This window comes from Etheostoma cragini, chromosome 8 (genome assembly GCF_013103735.1).
Source record: "Etheostoma cragini isolate CJK2018 chromosome 8, CSU_Ecrag_1.0, whole genome shotgun sequence".
NCBI lineage: Eukaryota > Metazoa > Chordata > Actinopteri > Perciformes > Percidae > Etheostoma > Etheostoma cragini.
The window spans coordinates 11,242,593-11,264,714 of record NC_048414.1 but is presented as its reverse complement, the minus strand read 5'-3'; the positions used below and the strand labels follow the sequence as shown (position 1 = coordinate 11,264,714).

The 22,122-nt window shown below is 39.3% G+C and overlaps 1 protein-coding gene across 1 annotated transcript; it reads left to right on the top strand.

Annotated features, from left to right (window-relative positions):
* The first annotated feature begins 17,620 nt into the window (after positions 1 to 17,620).
* foxb1a (forkhead box B1a) lies at positions 17,621 to 20,100 on the top strand. The gene has a single exon (XM_034879601.1). The coding sequence runs from the start codon at positions 18,015 to 18,017 to the stop codon at positions 18,954 to 18,956; it is 942 nt and encodes a 313-aa protein (XP_034735492.1). The 5' UTR covers positions 17,621 to 18,014; the 3' UTR covers positions 18,957 to 20,100.
* The last annotated feature ends 2,022 nt before the right edge of the window (positions 20,101 to 22,122 follow it).

The window sequence follows — 22,122 nt, the reverse complement described above, 5'->3', positions numbered from 1 at the left end:
CTTAAAGTAGACAACCAGAGGGTTGACGAGCAGTTGTGAGAACATCAAACAGTTCTGCTTTCTATTGAAGAAATACTAGAGAATTTTTGGTAAGTGAGGCTGTCTTTTTAGCTGGCAGAGATTTCAGAGTGGGTGTTGCACTCAGCAGCAGGGAGGCACCCGTGGAGAACTACCTGGATAGCTTTTTTAACCACATACCTCTCCCAGAATGGATCATTAGCATTGTGCCAAAGATGGATGGCAACTTTCTGCACGACTTGCTGGCCGCCAGTGTATGAGCAGGGCGCAGGCTTTCCTCTGGTCCCTTGGCCTGCCTGCTGACCTGCTCCTGGGTCTTAGTTAACATTCAGGGGGCCCTGACCTGAAAAGCAGGCTTGGCAGCAAAACCAAGGTCCCATCATCCCCAAAGAAATTAGAGATGGTAATCTTTCAGGAACAACTTGCTAACCTTCCAGACCATCTTAATGCAATAGATGCAGCTGATTGTCCTGTCTCTGCTTTGCAGCCCCTCTGTGTGTCCCTGTCACTGGCCATGCCAGGTCGTGTCCAATTTATGTGTATTTGACAGCTCAGAGGTGACAAATGATGGCTAGGCGTAAAAGAAGGTTACATTTAAACACAGCACAGGTCAATGGGGTAGATGGCTGAATGCTAAATCATTGTCAGGGAAACTAATGATACAACATTATAAGACAACAGGCCACAGTAAAAGATAAAGTGCAGGATGTCATGCTGATGCTGTAATCAACCAATGTCTGTTTCAACTGCACATTTATCTTGATTTTGCATAGACATTCACATATTCTAGTCATTGCTGAATGGACACACTAAGGAATGCCATACAAATAGCTATTTATGGAACTGGATCCCTTTGTCTGGCACAAAAATATCAGGACAGTACGGTTCCAGGCTACATTTTTATGGCTGGAAATATAATGATCCTTCATACCCTTCTGCCTGTAATACAATTGGGACTATTCCAGTTCCACTGTAATTAAAACACAAAATTCACTTTGCGAAGCATTAGAAACAAATATTGAATTCTTTGTGTCTAAGATCTGTTACACCTGCTGTAGCAATTTCAAAAACACACAGGAAGTGTGAATAACAAACACTGAAAGAGCCTGGGAACCGAAGCACGAGTTGTGGCATCTTGACAAGTCTTTAAGTAATTCTTACAAGAACAAACACCCCTAGGCTCACTTGCTTCATTGCTTAAGTCAAAACAGAGAGTACATACAGCCACTAGGCTGCCACGGAAATCAGATAAGTAATGCCCACTCTTTCAATAAGAAAATGTAAGTTGTTAAATGGTCATCACTGAGCAAAACATAGGCTGTTCTTTTATTGGAGGATGTAAACTCATTATAAATCTGGTTACACTGACATCAAATTACAAAAGCATAAGTGTGTGATTATTTTTAATTTATTACAAGGATTGAAAACCTGCCTTTTTGTCATCTTCTTTTTTTAAACATACTTTTTGTTTATTTTATTTTACAATTTTCTTTATGTGATACAAGTACACACCAAACATGTTGTTTCAGTAGGTCTGTATCTTAGTTTTTTTCAAATTAAAAGGAAAAGACATTGTGGCAGCTAAAAATAACCAGTATCTAACTCCATGTAGCTGGAGGTTATGTGGACATGTAGTGTCCAGGATCTCAAGGACGGCCCACACTCCCAGATTAAACAACATTCACTCTCTGTCAAATGGCCAGCTCCCAAAACTGCCAAGCCAGAGGAAAATGAGCCCCCACACGACCCTTGTTGTGGATGACAGGATAAAACACAAGACAGTTGTGCCTGAAGGAGACTCTGGATAACGAAATAATCTTTAATCTCTGTCCCTTCGAGGCACTTTCAACACCTGTTATTCATGATGGCAATGTGAGACAGGGCAGCTCGCAGAGTCATTTTAAGCCTGGTAATTATTACACTAATTATTCACTTCGGTGTGGGGTGATTACCAGTCCTCGTTCAGGTGAATACACGTCCGCTTGCACACCAGCTGAGGCCAGAGCAGCTCGGTGGAACAGTTGTTCCACTCCTTTTTCCCTTGCAGATATTTGACCTCTTGTCATGTTTGCAATCTGTACGTTGGGGGGAAGGGAGAATAACAGCCAGAAACTTTTAATTGCTCAACAGAAACAGGAGTGAAAAGCACAGGTTTTGGCCATCTGTTCAACCCACACCATCTTTTTAGCAAAGAAACTTCCTATTTAAACAGGTTGCATGGTTTCCACCATCCAGTGTGATGGATCCGTTGGGGCATTTATCACAGCAGTGTTGTTGCTATGCCGTTCTACGTAACAATGAGACATTATTTCTCTTAAATTAATGAGTATCCATAGTATTTTTTTCTCTTTCTCATCAATAATCAATGACTCAAGATATATTCTTTTCATTTAATGGGGTGCATTTATAATCAGAGCTCGGGGGATCGAAAGCCTTTAAGACAAATATTTCTGCTCATTGACGAGATTTAATTCAATTAGTAGAAATACAACATCAAATACTACGCCCCCATTAAGAGATCTTTCATGTTAAAAATGAGTATCATGAATATTACATACGTGGTCACATGAAAACAATTATTCTCGCATACTGTGGAGATACAAAAAAATGCATGTAATTTCCCTATATTGTGCAAGTAGTGAGGAGTTTATATCTGACAGATATTAACTCTGGGCTGCAATGCCACATCATCATAGGCTGCAATATGAAATGGCACTTCACATGACCCATTAAATTATGAGATGATATCCAAAGAATCAAATAGCAGTAAAAACAGTGAATTTGACCCTTGAGGTTTTGGTAGGAAATGCTTTATGCTAAGATCACTTCCTCACTAATCGTCGCTAATGTATATTTTTGTTGTTTTCAACAAATCCCTGAAAAGTTCTACATTAATAATGTGTTAGTGTGTCTGTCATTACTTTCCAACCTACCCACCCTGTCTGTGGCCCTCAGCCTTAATCCTATTCATTTCTAATGAAGAAGTACATGTTAAAAAAGGGTCACAAAAATTTACTTTCATTGAAAAAAAACAATTTGCTAAAACTGCTGTGCTGCGTAGTTTTTAGCAAACGTTACTCAAACCTTTCACTGCAGATTTGTTTGGAAGGGACTATTTTTGGCAGCAGAATGGTACATGAGGGATTGACTCAACATAAACTACAGTCCCCATGCTACATGTAATAAAGGAACATTTTAGCAATGGCAACAATGCGTTCATCGATGTGTTTTTGAAGGTTTTTAGATTCACACTATATCAGGCTTTTGGCTAAACAGATGATACTTGTTAGTAGGATTAATTCATTAGTTTTAGTCTTTTTATGATGTTTATTGACAATGAGAAAAATGCACAATATCATCAGACTTATTCTTCAAGCATACAACCTAAGACAGGGATCTAGAGCTTATGTAAAGATTTGGACACACAGTGCTGTTAGGAATTGGAGCATAAAACATCCACAGGTGAAATAAAGTCAAGTGTGAGGAGGGGAGATGGGAAGTATGAGCAGATTTTAGAGCTCACATGATTTTTCTTATTAAAACACTGTCGTAATAGAATTTAATCTTAGTAAAGGAACTGATTTAATCCATCACTGATTAGGGGGATGATGTTAAGCCATGTATATATTAAAACTGTAAGATAAATGTTTAGTGTCATTTGAAATTTATCCAGATAACTTTGCATCCATTTTCAAAAGCAAATGAATCTCCCACACACATGATGCAAATACAGCCATCAAATTCGTTGGACAATGTATTTTATTCTCTAGCTCTCATAAATAAAGAAAATGCAGGATGTTGTTACTAACATTGTTGGTATACACAATAAATACATCACATCACACATGCACATGACAAAACTCACACACCTACTGTTAACCTTAAAGAAACTCAATGACAAAAATGTATTTTTAAACTTGGAAAAACTCGTGAAAAGAAATGTAATTCTTTGCCGAGCCCCCTAAAGGTCAGATTTCACTGTCTCTTGAAGCACCGCTAAAATATAAATGCCCTGCAACACCATGTCTGCTGATGGCTTTACTCTCTAGGCAATGTCAATTTTGTGAAAGTACTTTCAGATTAAGTCGGCGGGACGTCAAGGGCCCTTGTAGAAGCTGCTGTCTTGTCTTAGCGAAAGGTCCGAAAGCCCTTGTCTATTCCTGGAGACACCCCAAGGACAGATGTTTTAGACTTAGAGGGGTGATGGAGAATAATAGCACATTAGATTCCTAATGTCTCTCGGATGCAGGACTCGGGGGACACAGAACTCCTGGGTAATCCAAATTCATCTCTCTCTTTCCTTCTGTCTCTCTCCCTCATTTCCCCCTTTCTTTCTTCTCTTTCTTCGCTCTAACCAGAGTTGGGTCCCGCTCCGCCTCTTGAGGTGCTGAATCCTAGCCCGAAGCTACAAGCTACACAGACCATTCATCAAATGCATGACCCTCTCCAGTGAGGGACAGGATGCTATGGACTAATGAACTCAGTGCAAGGTATGAACGTATGTGTGCCACATCTCTGTACATAAGGGAGGAAATCTTTATTTGTTACAGGCCATCAAAACACACGCATCATATTTCAATATAAAGAGAAAAGTCCATATCTGTCTGATATGCCTTTCCTTGTGTTGGTTGTGAAGTGATTTCACTAAAAACCACATTGAAAGGCTGAATGTCATTGTGATGTATCACATGTCATTGATCTCAACAGCTGATGTACATGCAAAACAGATGGATGTTTACGTACCTGCAGCAACATCAATTTTGTCATTCAATCTCTTGCTAATTTTTTTTACATGGCTTTTCAGTCTGTTAAATATATTACCGCAAAGCTAATATGTAATGAACAGCACTGTGGTAGTATTCCCCTCTGGAGTTTTTTTTATTGTCATACATCATATGTAAATTGGGAATAAAGGGATTTTTTTGTGCCAGCATGAATGTGCGGTGTGCTAACACACACGCTAGTGATATGACTCGCCCCCCACCAGCGTGTAGCCCCCACCTTCTTCTCCAACCCCCGGCCAAGGGTACACCTTGATGAGTGAAGTGGGAGGCTAATTTAGTCCTCAGGCTTAATTAATCCTATGTCTTATTTGATGAATGGCTCCCAAATTGTGCTGCAATAGTGGTATTTTTACGTGGAAGGGGCTGTGGAGCGGAGTGTTGACATGGAGCTAGGAGAAAGTCAAAGTCGGGACTTCCGAGAGGCTGGACTTGGGGCTTTGTTTGTAAAGTTGTAGTACTCTGTGGACAGTTAAAGCCCTGTCCTCTGATGCCAGGCCGGCTGCAGAGAGTGATTGTGCACTGCAGGGAACATTTGTTTATGGATTTCCTCTCGCTTAGATCACTATGGGATCACTATATTGCCTTTGTCTCATGCTGGGTTTGTCAGTTTTGAAAAAAAATGATTTGTTGTCTGTAAATACACACTGTGGCATGCGATGTTCTTTCTGTGAATATCTGCCTCAGGGGGGCAACACATTACAATGATAAATCCCTGTTTGACTTTCTAATGAGAGGTGCCTAAACTATTAAAAACCATCACTTTTTCTAGATAATGAATATAAATGTGACGCTAAATTGTTCAGTGGTTTGACCAAGGTTATGGTTAACTGTATGAGGTACCTGAGATTTGCCATGTGTCTGACTTGAAAGTAAATATAGAATGTAATTGAACATTTTAACTGTTTAGTCAGACTCCCAGCACAACTGTAATATAATATCATTATTGTGATGAATTTTTTCTGTGCTGTAGAGGTGCCTCTAGGGCATATGATATGAGTCTGCCCACATATTCAGGACTCCTGCTTTTGCCCTGTTTAATATGAATCATTTTGCCACAAAGGGTTCTGCTTTACGTATGCATTGTCCTAACAGAGGTAGCACTTAAAACTAACGATGTCATAAATTTTTCTGGCTAATGTGGCAGGCGTAAAGGGAGCTATGGTGGGTGGGGTGAGGGTCTGGTGATTTGAGAGGAAGGATGATGAGATTTGGTGGCCTAGCCCAAGCAATGGACTTGATTAAACTAATCTCATCTCTATCAAAGCATCACTCTGATCCCTCTTGTCCCATTATTCATGGCAATGGGATAATTACACTGAGATGCATGGGGCCAGACAGACAGCACTGTGACACTGGGTCCTCAGACCCTGGGCTATGCCTCCACTACTATGAGGCCTGTTCATTTTAAACACAGATTAATTATGGTCAATGGGATGGTTCACGTCTGTCACTCTTAGTGAGAAAGATGGAAATGATTGCCCTCAAGATGATAAAGGATATTAAGTCATCTGCTGGTTGGAGGTTCAATAGAGATGAATACAATCAGCATTTTGATTTTTAAAATCAGCACTGTGAGTGTCAGAATAATGTGGAAAAACTGCAGTAGTTGTGATAATGTCAATGTTTACAGTCATTGTAGCAGGAAATTCACAGCCCTGTCTCCTAAAACCAATACAGAGATCCGTTCTCTGAATAACTGACATGGACCAAATTCCCGATATGGAATACATATGGATAAGTATTACAAATGAGAGAAACCCATGCATACCACTATTTTTGTTTTCGCCAATACTTAATTGTTACTTGTGTTTACAGTATTTATTGAACAGACAACACCATTTATTTAATTTTAGTGCATTTGTAACTTTATTTAGCATAATTTTTACCCTAAGCATGAAGAATGACACTATCTGTTAATGCTGCTAAAGCATGATATATTAAACACATGTTCTGTGATTCGACTTACAAATATTTTCCTTTTCAAGTATAATGTTTAAAAAAAAATACATAAATAATTGAGTAATGCAATATTTATGTAATCAACTCAGAGGTGTTTGTGGTACAGCGCTAACGCCTACACACACCACTAGTTTATACTGTGTGCAATCTTTTCAGGCGCTTACATTTGCTTCCTTAGAGTGCCTTTTTTATTTATGGAGACTGTAATAAAAAAAATGTAAAAAAAAACAACATGCAAGGCCTTTCCCTTCAGGTTAAAATAAATATAGCCACAAGCAGCTTAATTGCACAGAGTGTGTTTTACCAGGTTTTGTTTCTTTATTTTATTTTTGTTTGGATGGCTGCATCAAACACACAAACGATAATTTTTTGCACAGCAAAGCACTAATAGGTAATTGTAGGGTCCCCCAGTGCCCACGCGCACACACACACACACACAGTCCGATACACACCCCCAAGGGACTCCTGCGAGACAATAGGGAGGGATGAACAGACACGAGCGATACACACCAAGCCAGTGTAATGTAGTCAGTGAGCTCTGCTCTGTCGCGGTCAGAGTGTTGCCCTCGGTGCTCATCTGCAGCTTGTTTTTAACCACCACAATGATTGGGCGTCTTCTCCCGAAAGCCCCAAGGATGTTTTTCCCCAGCTCAGCCTTTCAACTGTGTCCCCGAGGACTAACATTGAGTCACTGACAAGTGACCATACCCCTTCAAACTAACAAGATAATTTAGTTGCACAGTGTACTAGCTTTCATTTTCTGTCTTCTTATTTTTGAAGTCTCCATTACCTGAGAAGACAATGCTTTGTTGTTAGAATACAGATCAAAACCTGCTCCACAAGATAATGTGACTGTAAAATAAAGGTTTATTATAATAAACAGCACTTGCCCAGATGTGTGTAGACATGTTTATTTTCTTCTTCAGGGGTTTATGTATTGAATTAAAAGTGCATATTAATTAACAGCCCTCTCTTTGTGCAGTGATTCTATATATTTGGATTTGGTCCAACACAGTAAACATGCACTCAGAGGCAAATGTTTATTGCTGTGTTGTTTGTAATAGTCACCTTTCATTGAACCAGCATTTTACATGCTGTGACACAACACTTACAGATTGAAAATAAGGAACATTTCAACTTCAAATACTGGAAGTTAAACATAAAGGAAAACCACACTTTTAATACAACCTGGCTCTTATGTTTTATAGTTTTGTCATCATATTGTCTATTTTACTCATTGCTGAGATGTGGACACTTTCTGTAGCAGCATGTGTCCAGAGTAGATTGGTGCTGTGGTCAGATGGTTTTAAACAAATCCCAGTTTTTCCATTTTATTCAAACAATTTATTTAGAAGTATTTAATAAGAATTTAAATTAGCCCATTGTTTTCAATGCACCAACCACTTAATGGACTTGGTGTGTTTATAGCTCCTTTGTTGTCATTGTTAAAACTTCACTACACTTCCTACAAAGAGTCGGGGAAAAGGTCACGCTCTAGCAGGTGGTGAAGAAGAACCAGAGGACTTTAAACCCAGTTTTTCAAGGGTTTTGACTTGAAGCTTGCTTATGACTTGCAAAACTTGGTTGATTTGAGAAAGTTAGGAACATACGTGTCTCACATGGCTTTAAAATAGGTTAAATCTCAGCCATCAAAAGTTTCTTACAGGTCTAGATGAAGGAAATGGAGTTATTTACCCCAGTATCCATTAGAAGTGTGTTTCACATTGCAGAGATACAGTACTTCTGTGCACCAAATATCACCAGGGGCTCTACCCATGAACTCGAGCATTGAGATCATTGTCTGAGTTTACTAAAAAGAAAAGGTCCAAACAATTCACTTTAGCAGTTGGTTTTTCCGGTCACCGCCATCCTGCCAGTAAAAAAAAGTTGATGTTCGAATGAATGGACTCCATAGGAGGAAATGTCATTCTTTTATGAGGCTCTTTTTTCAACTACAAGGTCAATATTGTTTTTCACTAACGACAAAAAAACAAATTATCCGTGCTTTTATGTGGAACTACCTTATGGAGCTTTCCATCTTAGCTCTCCTCCCTGTTATGTTGCATACGGAGACCATTTCTTTTAGACTATAGCTAGATAGCGACGACCATCATCTACAGTGAGCTGTTTAAAACCTTTCTTCTTAGTAAACTCTGTGTACACAAACAATGTTCTCAATGCTCACGTTTACGTATAGATTCATGTTGTGTCGGGCCTTCTTAGTGTTTTAAAAATAGTGATTTTGATGCTATCATAAAAGTGCCCTATTCACTACCGTGCTTTAATTTTCGGCCACTTCACTGAAAAAGAAAATACGGTAAATCTTATAAGTGGCATTACTATCGTAATTATGCTTTAAACAAAAGTTTGACTTAGGTACATTCACAAAAAGACAATAGATTGCATTTTGGCAAGAGACAAGTCTTAATGCCAGATCTGAACAGGACCTAAGGTGTAATTCATGCTTTTAAAGGGATTGACTAGCACTGCTGTTGTTGCACTGAAGTCTGTCAGAGGTAATGTGTAATGTTTCTAATTTCATATTCCACACAAAACAACAAACTCACCTGAAGAAGACAGTGAGCTCATGCTACGTTGTTTAAAAATAAGACTATGCTTGATGAACCCCACCTCAGCTATGCCAGCATATATGCTTTTTTGGCTGGTTGAGTGTGCTTTACAGATTTTTACTTGGACCGAGTCTTAAGTAAATCAATATGTCTTTCAAGCATGGCCATTAACAGCAGTGTCCCTTCATTCCCTTTTTCTCCATCAAACCACACTAATCCTGATTTACACAGTTTAAAACCTTGGCCACATCCCTTACCTTCCAAGGAGATAGGGTAATTAAATTGGTACTTTTTACAAGTCGTACTCAATAAATCTGAATAAATTAACAAGGCATTACTAAGACTGCTACATTAAATTTGCATAGTGTGTTTAATGAATATGCAACTGCAAGTGAAAAGGTCTGCTACTGTGAACTCTTGAAATTAGCATAACTACTTCCAGCATGTTTCTTAAATAATGCTCTCATTTGCACATCACTGAGTTGGCTAATTCTAACTTCAGTCAGTGTAGCCTCATAATTAAGACTCTTGCTTTAATTTTTAATGAAGTTTATGTTACATCAATCCTGACAGTAATGAGAGGGACATGGAAACAAAAAGGCTGCTAATAATTAAATTCACCAACCAGTTTGAGGCGTAGTAATTCCTGAGGAGAAATTACATGACTAATTATTAATTTGATATTCATACCATTCCATGGGTAGACTCACATAACTGCTCATCCTGGTGCCAGTTATGCTGAAATGCAAAATGCCTTTTCACTGCCCCCATGACTGGGAGGTCTCACATGGATTTTAGTGCACAATTAATCATGTTGACACTCACGATTAAATGCTTTTTATTGGTCCCGATTTATTAGGCCATATTACCTGAGTTGGTTTAACGCCTGTTGAAGTCCGTCAATGAGATGAGGACATAAACAGAGTAATGATGGAATAACAGTGCTGATTTGAAAGCAGTTCAGAACTGGAGCTGACTTTCAGCACTTTGATTGAGCCAAGAAAATACCAACTGTTAAGATACTGTCTCTCACTCCCGGTCATGGCTGTTAACGTTCAGTAGTAAGAAGTTAGCTTAAATATTCCCAGACTGTGTTCATACAAGGCTACACAATTTACAATTTACGGAAAACTTTGCACACCGAGAAGGAAAAAAAAAAGATACAAAAGTCTAAAGATTTTGCAATGAATTGGAATTTGGACCTTTTGGTGAACATTTTTTTATTTGAGTCAATTACCATGTTTACCTTTATTTTCTGTTTTTTTCTTCCATTGCTTTTTGCAGTTTTAAGGTTTGTTCATTTTTGGGAAGTATTGCAGCTTCTTTTCTACCACCTGTTGTCCCACATACCCCATCAGAACACTGAATTTATGTATTATTAAGGTCAGGTCTGTTATTTCGCTGTTTGACCGACGCTAATTATTTACTGCATTTTGTCACAACACACACCTACAATACTAAGTATGTAAAAATTGTTCATTTTTGCAATCAGCTTTTACTACAAGCAAAGGGAAAGCTTGTTTTTTCCCTTAAAAAATGGAAGTGGAGTCAGGATATGAATTGTGGAGCGATGTGTAGAGGTTGTTGTTCGGTGTAAAGACTGATATGTGCGTCAATACTTTCAAATAGAAACATTAGAGAAACATTCAGCTACATTAAAAATTGTAACCTTTCATAGAGAAAGTGGACACATTTCCACCAAAGCTCTGAATTTGTTATTGAGGACTTATTTGAGATAAAAAATGATATAAAGTATCATTATCATCTGGTATCTGAACCCAGTTGAGTATGAAAAGACTCAGAGGTGAGAAAAAGAGATATTTTTGATCAAAATTATTCTTCATGCAGACCCTCTCATTTTAGTTGTCACGACAACTGGCTATCCAGCTGAAAGTTAATTATTTGGGATTGTAATAGCTCTGGTTTAGGCAGGAGAAGTGAACATTTCCCCAGCTGATAAGGCTCTTAATACTCTGTCTGTGCCTACATTCACTGTGACCGATAAAGATTTCTCCTGGCATGCAGCGGTACTTGACATTTCATAGGATTCTTCCTGTGCTTTTCCATCAGTGCATTCTAATAGCGTAAACCTCAACTCTAGATTAAACTTGTTTGATAGAAATGTAATTGCATTCTTTTGTGTGCATGCAGTCTGTGTGTGTTTCCCATCTATAATTCAAATGCTTTGTCACATCTGGAGTACTTACTCCTGAATAGGTCAGAGTCAACAAAATTATTTTTCAAGTGGACACCCTTAAGGGTGTAGTAATCAACAACAGTTCAACAGTTATATTACTACTACCCTAAGTTATATGTGAATATATTACCTACAATACTGCTTCAAGAACATTTGATCAACACGATATCAGACGGATAAATAGATATTTCTCTCTAGATATTAGCCATGCTTTTCAAAGTCCTTGGCCTGGGTTGCATCCTCACCCTGACAGTTTGAAAGCAGTCTGGTGGAATAATGATGCAGACTCTGCAATGTGCCCTCCCTTATTAGGATGCTTTTATAGACACACAAATATTCAAGCCTCGTCTTAATTAATATGACAAAATCCTTCTGTGGGGACCGGGGTTACTTCTTGTGCCCTTTTGATTAGCCGTGGATTAACAGGACCTTTATGTTTTCCTCACTGCACCCGTGTTTTCAGCTCAGGTTAGCTCCCCTATTACCAAACAAATGAATTAGTGCCTGGAAATGTGTCATGCATATTACCTTTCAGCAGGAGGCACATTGAGCTGGTCGACAATAAAGGAGCAGCGCAAAGCAAACCATGCAACATCGCTTGTTTGCGTTTCTCTTTAAAGCTCTTTTGTGATTTACTGCGAGGCTTGTTTATGCTTAGCAATGCAAATGTGAGTCTTACAGCAGCATATATCACACACCAATTAAAATATATCAATAGAAGTGGCACTTGGTGATTGGTCATTGTGTTATTCACCCAGGAGCAAAGGACCAAACACTGCCTTGGTGGCTAAAGTCTGGTCTTGTAAAATACAAATACTAAGTTACATTAAAACAAAGGACAGGCCCTTGTCTCTAAAATAAAAGAGATGTAGGTCTAAAGGAGCAATTTAGGTGTTTGAATATGTCTCTCTTCTGCTTTGACAGCTGGACGTCCACACATTGCTAACTATTTTATTAAAATTGCCTTTGACATCTTTTCATTCCGCTACCTTCCCCATGGGTGTCCCCAGCATCAGCCATGTGTTTTTTGTTTACGTGTGTGTTGTAAACACTCCTGAATTGCTATTGTGTATTGTGTTGTTCTGGTCTTTGGCTCCGTTAGCCACATCCTTGGAGACTAGGCTTTTCCCTGATGTATAAGATGAAAGACAGAACAAAATGCCCCTCATTTGGTCCCAGTTGGTTAAGCGTGTTCTGATCACTGCCAAGGTCTGGATGAACATAAGCCACACAAAGGGCCGTGCCTTCCAACCACACAAGCTCACAATAAAAAAAGGATTTGCCTCAGTTCAACGTCTTACGCGCTAACCCCCAAAGGAGAGATGTGTTGGTGGCGATGCCGAGGACATGCCTAACAAACAACAATGTCAACTTTCTCTAAATTGATCTCAGAGTTCAAAGCTTTACATCTCTCACTATTCCGTACCTCAGAAACATAACTTAATGTGAACAAAAACAGTCTTTCCCTACTTCTCTAAAGTGGCCCAATACATTCATCCATTTATTTTCTTCAGTTGCACCTTTCATCCAGGTGTGTTGTGCATTAACGTTTAATGACACAACACAGTTCAGGGGAGCTTTGAAAGCCTCCCTCTCTAAACTTATATATCTCCAATGATATTACTTCACCCAGTGATCCTTGCTGCACGGATTCATGCCTATCCACTTTAAAGCCTTCCACCTCATTTTTCATCCTTTGTGAAAGGTAACTCTTTGTATGTGTATGTATCATGTAAATTCATACTTCTTTTTTGCATAATAGCCCTTTTATCTTTCTGCTACACGGTGAAGGTTCACTCTTCTGTTGAGTTTGTTGTTAATATATTATGATCTGACATTGCTTAATATTGCATTATTCTCTCATTTTCAACTATATATACAGTAACGGAGAATTATTTTTTACATGACACCAGTTCCTTATACAGTGATACATAGTGTAATAGTGAGGGCTTGCCAATTTTTTTCTCATATTGAAATGGACTCTGTCATCTTTTACACATTTACATTTCTTCCTGTCTCACCATCTTCACAGCAACGTTCTTCTTGCTCTTTGCTCCTTCCCTTTTTTATCTGTCAGATGGCTAAGTATCATGTGTAGTTTAACAGGATGATTTGTTGTTAGGGAGTCATCTGTCACCAAAAGTTAAATGATGAAATGAGAGTGTGAGTAGCACTGTCTTGTCAGTAATGAATTATGCAGTGGGTCAGGGGCCTCTGTTTTGGTTACAGTCGACGGCACAAACACGGACCTCAGGTAGTACACTCATCAGTCCTGCTGTTTCTCACCATATGGAGTCAATGAAGTGGGACACCGCTCCTACACACACACACAGACACAGACACACACACAAACACACAAACACACACACACACACACACACACACACATGCGCCTGCAGACATAAATTTATAGTAATACAGTAGATATCTGGGTAGATGTGTTTAATACTGTCCAAAATCGTCATTTTGACACTTAACAAAACAGTGACTCGTTAACTATCAATTAGCTACAGCATACTTCAGAAAGATAGATAGTTAGATAGATAAAAGTGTTTCAGTGTTTAATTGGATGAAACCATTTACAGACAAATTGAATTAGATGTTCCCGCCTCTGTACAATTGAGATATCTGTTACAGATGATGTGCCGCATAATGAATGCCTAATTTATGTAATTAGACCATTAAGCATAATCCAAGCATATGTTGTAAATGCCCTGAGGTCTTCTTCCAGGTACTCCCTCTGATGTCACCCAGAAACAAGTAATGGAGTGGGTTGCTGCGAGGACCTAATAATCTGTCTGTTTGATCAAATAAACATTTAACATATTATACTATTAAAGATAGAGATTTTAGTCTGATTTCCTTTTCTGGTCAAAAAAATGAATATTCAAGAGGCCAGCATGTGAAGATGACCTTTAAATAGTGTGAATATCCTGTCATAGGCTAAATTTGCGATTGAGGAGGTTCTTGTGAGAGCCCTCTGTCTGCTAATTAATTGTCATCTTACTGAATATTCATACCTTTTCATCAGCGCGTCCTTAATTGCACCGTAAAACATCTCTGGGGGTTGAAACCACCACGGACTTAATTAGCAGCGCAGGCCCATTGGTTGGGTTGGAGAGTCACAGTTTGCAGCAGACAACAAACCATGCCTGCTTTGACGGAACGTGTGTTCAGTCAAAACACAGACCCAGGTAACAAATCCCTTTAAATCTAGGGGCCTGCTTGTGATAATCTGCGTGACAAAAATAGAAAAGTGCGGTAATTTGCACTCTTAATTCACTGGGATTATAAATGTTTGTTTTAAAGATGCGAATTTGTTCACCTCCAGCCATGATTTGTCTATTTAGTTAGTGGCCTAAATATACATTGCCTGCAGTCAGCAACCTGCCTGCCTTAGAACCTAAAAAAGGGAGAGAGGAAAAACAGAAATCAGCACAAAAACATATTTTAGCGTCCAGAAAATGTGCACCAACATTTCTAAAATATTAAAGCTTAAAATGTTGCAGATAAAATGTGTACTTTTTATCATTATTGTTAATTAGCCTAATAGTAATCCCAGCATACCCCTGGAATAAGTATTTCCCTGTGCAATAATAACCCTCATCTTGAAATTTATCTTAATCATTCCCTGAAAGGAAGATTTCTTTCTCTCTCCTCAGGTCTGGGTGGCAGCATATCTCAACTCGATTCAGTGTGACAATATTGTTTGGCTATCATTCGCTGCTTTGGGATGAATGGCATCGATCCTCTTTTAACAACATTTGTTTCCTATTGTGTTCGGGGGTGCAGCAGAGGAGGGCAGACGTGTGAAAGTGGCTGTTTGATTCTCTTTTTCATCCCCATGACCTCAGCTTTTGTGTCTCGTCACCCTGGGAATGTCACGCCTCACTACTCTACTTTAAGATGTTTCAGAAAGTGCCCTTTGTTTTCACTTCTTTTTTTTTTCTTTTTTTTTTTTTTGAAAGCTCACACAAAATTGTTCTTGGTCCCCCTCTTGCTATAAAGGATACTTCAGCTGAGGCACGGTTCACAAGTGCAATGCAATTTGGCTTATCCCAACCTTTGTTCGGGTTTCTACAAATGACCAAACATAGAGCAGACTTGATCTACTGCTGCTTGAACTCAGGAGTTTGGGAGCAGCTAAAAACCCTATTCAGATTCAGAGTCATGGTGGTATTTTTTGTGTGCATTCGACGGGGACAAAAGGTCTACCAATATCCCATAACCCTGAAGCTCAAAAAGCCACACCGTCTGTGTGTGTGTGAGAGAGAGAGCGAGAGAGAGAGAGAGAGAGAGTCGTCCTGCTCATCTGTGGCTCGGCTGGTTAATGCGAGTGTTGCAGGTTAACTTGCAAGGCACTAACTTGGCGTGACAGTCAGTTTGTAGAGCAAACATGAACAAATAAAAAGTGCCAAAAGATTTGCCTTTTCTTGAGGAAAATGCAAGATTAAGAATCGTGCGTAAAAATTCGGAACAGTCTGTGTGGCATTCAAAGGATTTGCTGCACGATTCAGTGTTTGCAGTGCGATTTTGATTTTAATAGCTCGCAGATTTCAATCACAGTTCACAATTGTTATTTTGCACGTAGGCTATAAAATGTGTCCGGTTGCTTTGAACACGGACATATTAATCTGAGGGAGACCCAATAATGTATTTTAAATAAATGAATGAATGAAAGGCTGCTGGATGTCAGAAGATGTTTGGCATTTGGCAGTGTGTTGTCATTATCCGCGGTGATGGGTCGACTGGGCCACTTCCTTTTGGACAAAACCTTTTCAGCTGAACACTAATGGGAAATGGCAGGTGTTAAAAGGCACTTTGCGGGAAGAAAATAAATAAAGAAACTTGAAGTTTTAGGCTTCACTCTTGAAACTAAATTTATTTTATTTATTTCTCCAATAGCCCATATTTTTTTTTCTACAGGCTGATGTTTATCCTCCGATAATGTGAAGTATTACATTAATTACATTAGGGTTTTAGATTGTTAAACAGTTCTCATGCAGCAGGGAGGACGCTCTTCTTCAGCCTGCTCCTGGTTTCTGAGTGAAAACAGCTCGGTGTCCCCCGCAATGCGATTCTTTTCGTAATCCGTCAGACTGGTGATGGGGTGCATTGTGGATTTATGGGGGGAAATTAACATAAATTATGAGCAAATCTGCGTGTGCGTGTGTGTGGTCCCTGGCATTGCAAACCCTCCAAGCGGAAAGGTGGCCCTGGCCAAACGCTTGAATAGCAATAGCTCAAAATAGGCTTCCCATTTGGTTTTCACATTCATATAATTGACTTATGGATATTTTATACAGTTTTCACCACACCATCCTCAAGGGTTTATTTGCATTTCTGAAGTACTTTTGAATCTCCTTTACATAAACACAATAGACCTGATTGCCTCATGAAGTTTCAGTTTGAACAGCGTTGTTTGCATTGTGTTGATGTTTTCATATCGTCTGCTTCCTCTGCGCAGCTTTGGGCAAAATTAGCTGAGAAAAACTAATAGTCGGCTCATCAACAAACTTGCTCATGGCAAATTATTTTGTATGGCATTTCGTAAACAACATTAGGCTGTAATTAGGGGGAGACGGCGAAATGCTTTTCCGCAACATTGTATCTGTGAATTCAGTTTTGATTCAAATCCACATCATAAAAAAATATAAAAAGTGTATGAAACACTCAATGGAAAACTGCACTCATTACACACACCACTGCACAAAGGAATATTTTAAATAAATGCACATTTATGTCAAATAGGCTAAACATCCGCCAACAGTGGATATAGTTAAAAGCAAATTTACGACGGGATATCGTATACATTACAACATGCCGAATCATTTTCGTGTCCGTTCAAATTCCATATAGGCTATTCTTATGAACTGCAACTGTAAAGTCCGCTGAAGAAGTATTAGCGCATACCTTCACACACTGAGTGCCATCGCAGTTCAATTCCGGTTGCCGAGCCTTTTCACCCCTTTTTCTGTCTTCAAATGGAAATGATTTCCATTGGCCCAAGGTGTCCATGTAAATAGGTGTAAATGAAACCAGATTATGCCTTCCTCCCAGCCCCCTCCTCCCATGGCAATTGTCATGTGATAGCAAAGAGGTGGCACATTAATGGAGCGCCTCTACAGGGGTCTTTTCTGCTCATGTCACTACATAAAACTATCAGATGGTTAGAGGAAGGCCATGGAGGCATCCACTTAGCTTGTCTTATCGAGGACGCCAAATGATATCCAGCTCTGCTAGCGGGACAAGCTCACTTACTTTGCAAGAAAGACTTACAGCAGCCGTCACTCCATAAATGTGCCCCGTCCGCCCGCCTGCACACTGCAGACGCTCTCAACTTGGCTGTTTTACGCACAACGCTACTCCTGCTTTGCCGGCATTGAAACTTTCCTCAGCGATTGTTTTCATGAAGAGCAACACGCTTTCGTCAAGGAATTAGGGGGGACTACTTTTTTTTTCATTGCTTTTCTGAAAATATCGAGGATGCCTCGCCCAGGGAGAAACACGTACAGCGACCAGAAGCCACCTTACTCCTACATCTCGCTCACTGCCATGGCGATCCAGAGCTGCCCGGAGAAGATGCTGCCTCTCAGTGAAATTTACAAGTTCATCATGGATAGATTCCCTTATTATAGAGAAAACACTCAGCGGTGGCAAAACTCTCTGCGGCACAACCTGTCCTTCAACGACTGTTTCATTAAAATCCCCCGGCGCCCAGATCAGCCGGGCAAGGGCAGCTTCTGGGCTCTGCACCCCAGCTGCGGGGACATGTTTGAGAACGGAAGTTTCTTGAGGCGCCGCAAAAGGTTCAAACTGTTGACTTCATCTGACCATTTGGCCCCGAGTAAGCAGTCGGATGCTGCCCATTACCTCCAACAGCAAGCTAAACTGAGACTGAGCGCCCTGGCAGCCACTGGCACACACCTTCCCCAAATGTCAACTTATAACCTCGGAGTGTCTCAGTCCTCAACTTTTAAGCATCCGTTCGCCATCGAGAACATAATCGCCAGAGAGTACAAGGTCCCGGGGAGTCTGGCGTTCTCCACCATGCAGTCCATGTCTGCCGGGTACCCGCTCCACAACCAGCTGACGACCGCCTGGCCCCACATGTACAACACCAGCATGATTGACACGTCGGCCCCAATCTCCATGGCAGGCAGCGACTACAGCGCCTATGGCATGCCCATCAAGTCCCTGTGTCACGGGGGTCAGTCGTTACCGGCCATCCCTGTGCCAATCAAGCCCACCCCGACCTCCATGGCCGGTTTTTCGGCGTTACCTCCACACATTCCCGCGTTTCTATCAAACTCTCCGCAGTCTCTGAGCCCGACGTCCCCACAGACAGCAACGAGCCAAAGCAGCCCTGCAACCCCGAGCGAGACTCTGACGAGCCCCTCCACACTGCAGTCTGTGGCTGTGCACTGACCAGCGACACTCTTCCCAGTAAACGAACTGCTAGCCGGCCTCCCGGGCATCTTTACTAATCCCAAAGTTTATATTTTCTGTCGTCGGAAACTATCAAGGCGAGTTGCAGCTGCATATCGAATTATTTGTGTATGTGTTGAATGTGTCGCTTTAAATTGTGTCATAGAAGTCCAGCACAGAATCGCACAGCGAAAAATTGCTCTTGAAAATATAAATTATTTGATAGTTATATTTTTCAGTTTATTGTGAAATGTGAGTGTTGAAAGTGGAGCCACCGATGTTATCCGGGGGACGTTTGTTTTGGCACCATCAACTCCGATTTGAAGTGCTTGCAATTCCCGTGGCAGTTCTTTCAGTTTGATCAAAAAGCAAAACGTTTGCACCGTTTCTGTGTGACCACTGTAATGTCAATGAAATTGCGAGGCAATGGCTCTGTGTTTTTTTATTATTTGCTTTTAAATACTGGAATGATGGATAAGGGTATACCAAATAGGACTAGGATTTAGATTTGTTCTTACCATCCCTGTAAAAAAAAAAAGGAAGCAAAATGAGTTATCAAATCTTTTCAAAATGGAAAAGTAGTATTTGAGACGTCCTCAAAATGCAAGATGTGAATATTGCAAATAACTGATACTGAAATGTTGTAAGATGCACTTTTTAGTTTTACGTTTTAGATATCTATTTTCCAGAAAATGTTCTGTGAAGCATTTAATTTAAAAGGCTGTGGTGACCACGTGTATCAGATGCTGTAAATTTGTACTTTTTTTTTTTAGGTAAAAGCATGCATTCTAAAAAAAAAAAAAAATTGTGTTGGTACTGTTGTTGTTATTGTTGTTTTTTGTTTGTTTAATTTTTTGCAAGCATGCGTGCTTTTGAAAAGTGTGCAAACAGTCTACAATGAATTGGAAAAAAACTGGTAATCGAAATATTTTCTCATTAAAAGTGAAGTAAACAATCAAAATGTTTCTGAAGATTTCATGTAAGACGATGTCACATATTTTTGTTCATTAGTATTATTATCATTAGTAGTAGTAGTAGTAATAGTAGCATTATTACTACTACAACAGGTTTTAAATTTATTTTCAATGGGCAGAATCTTTTTTGATTGGATTCCACTTGAATTTTTCAAAAAATAAAATAATTATAATAATAATAATAATAATATTAATAATAATAATACTTGGATCTGCCTTGTATCCAGGCTCGAGAGTGAGAGAGTTCCAGAGAAGCGGTGGGAGAGGAGTGAATCGTGCACTCGATTAGGATGCATGGAGTTGCGATGCCATGGCCACAGCGCAGACAACTGGGCTCATTCATCAAGCTGGAGGCTAAACACAATTAAGCCCAACAATAAACATTTAGAAAAGCTGCACACAGTGTCCGAATTAATCTCGTTGCATATTTTCGACATATTTTCGTCACAGAGGGCAGTTAAATACAAGCGTCCTGTTGATTGATTCGACCTCATATTTTTACCTCTTACTCGGGGGAACTTTATTCAACAGGTTTGTAAATACAGATGGAGAATTTTTAGCAAACAAAATGTAGTTTTAGTATTTCATTCGATTTATTTGCCGGATAAAAAAAAAAAAAAAACGCGCTTACTGCCTCCCCTATAGAAAGCAACAGCCTATTTCGGGGTATTAAACAAATACATTAGAATTCCGTCACTATATGCAATCGAGTAGATCAAATAAAGGGTCTCGGGACACTTCATTCTCCCTCATTCACTTGAATTGAAAGTGCAAAGAATAGCAAACTTAGACTGGGCCACCAATGTAGATTTAGCCTTTTTTCAGCAAGACAAAAAGACTGATTTTTCACAAACACATTGCTGACTGGGGAACTAGGAAACGAGCTGCAAGACCCTTTTGGAATTTAAATCCACCCCTCCCCCATGGACTGTTTGGACAACAGTGTTAGTTTTTTTTCTTTTCGACCCGCTTTGTGCATTTCTGTGTGTAACATTGATTCTGACTCTGGGTGATTAAATGTATTGAACTAGCAACGGCAGATTACAAGATTTCATTTTGAATCAGATTTTTTAATGTTTCTGGCTGGTCATTACAATTACAATTTAAACCCAATTAAAACACAGCCTGTGGAACTTTTTCATTGAGCATATTGAAGCAAAGAAATCCAGCAACTGAAAAAAAAACACTGTTACAATATTTACTACCAATTTATACTTGTGCAATTGTTTTCTATTCATTTGGATTACAGTGTACTTAACTTTGTCCCATTTAGTGTGTATTGCACTGTTATAAATAAAATGTTAGTGATATATATATATATATATATATATATAGATGAATGTCTGAAAATAACTTCTGTGAATAACAAGTCATTCATTGTGAGATCATCCCAGTATGTGAAATGTAAAAATAACCAAAAGCTTTCATTTAATGCTACTTTAGTGCTACTCTGGAGACAAAATGCCATATTCATATTGTAACATCCTGTCATCCTATAATTATAATTACAGACACAGTGCATGCTGCTGATGTTCCATGGAAATTACTGAATCACATCAATGGTATGAAGTTTGTCTAGAAAAAAAATAAAAATAAACACCTTTTCCAAAATGTTCAAATAAGTAAACCAATTTAACCCCTAAGAGAGCAAGTGTGAAACCAAAGGTAACAGGTGTGAGGCAGAGGAAACACATGTTAGACCTCAACTCATCTGACACCTGACACACACAAAATTAAAATAAATAATGCAGAAAACATTGTTTTTTTGAATAAAACCTTTAAACAACAACTGTTTCTGACACTACAAGCTTTAAAAAAAAGAAAATATGCAAACACTGGCCCGGAGTTTTTACTTCTCTTTCCTTCCATAATGGAAAAAACATCTCTTTTTGCTATTTCAGCCTATTATAAACAATGTGTCCATATTTTCAGCAGCAGTAGGAACTCAGTTGTGTAATCCAAGTCTGCGTTGTCCTTGTTTTCTTAACTATGTTCCACTTAGACAAAGAAGAAGGTCATCTTAGGCAGGGGATGAAATATAGACCACATGCAAAACCCCAATGTTGTAGTTTAATTAAAATAATTCATTAAAGTGGAGGCCCAAGGTAATTAGCATGTATAATTTATGATTTGCTTAATGCATGCAGCCAGTGGCCTCCGCAATAAACTCAACTTAACCTCAAGTAGGGAAG

Bases quoted from the DNA above. Each gene is read 5' to 3' on its own strand.
- foxb1a (XM_034879601.1), top strand. From the start codon at position 18,015: ATGCCTCGCCCAGGGAGAAACACGTACAGCGACCAGAAGCCACCTTAC.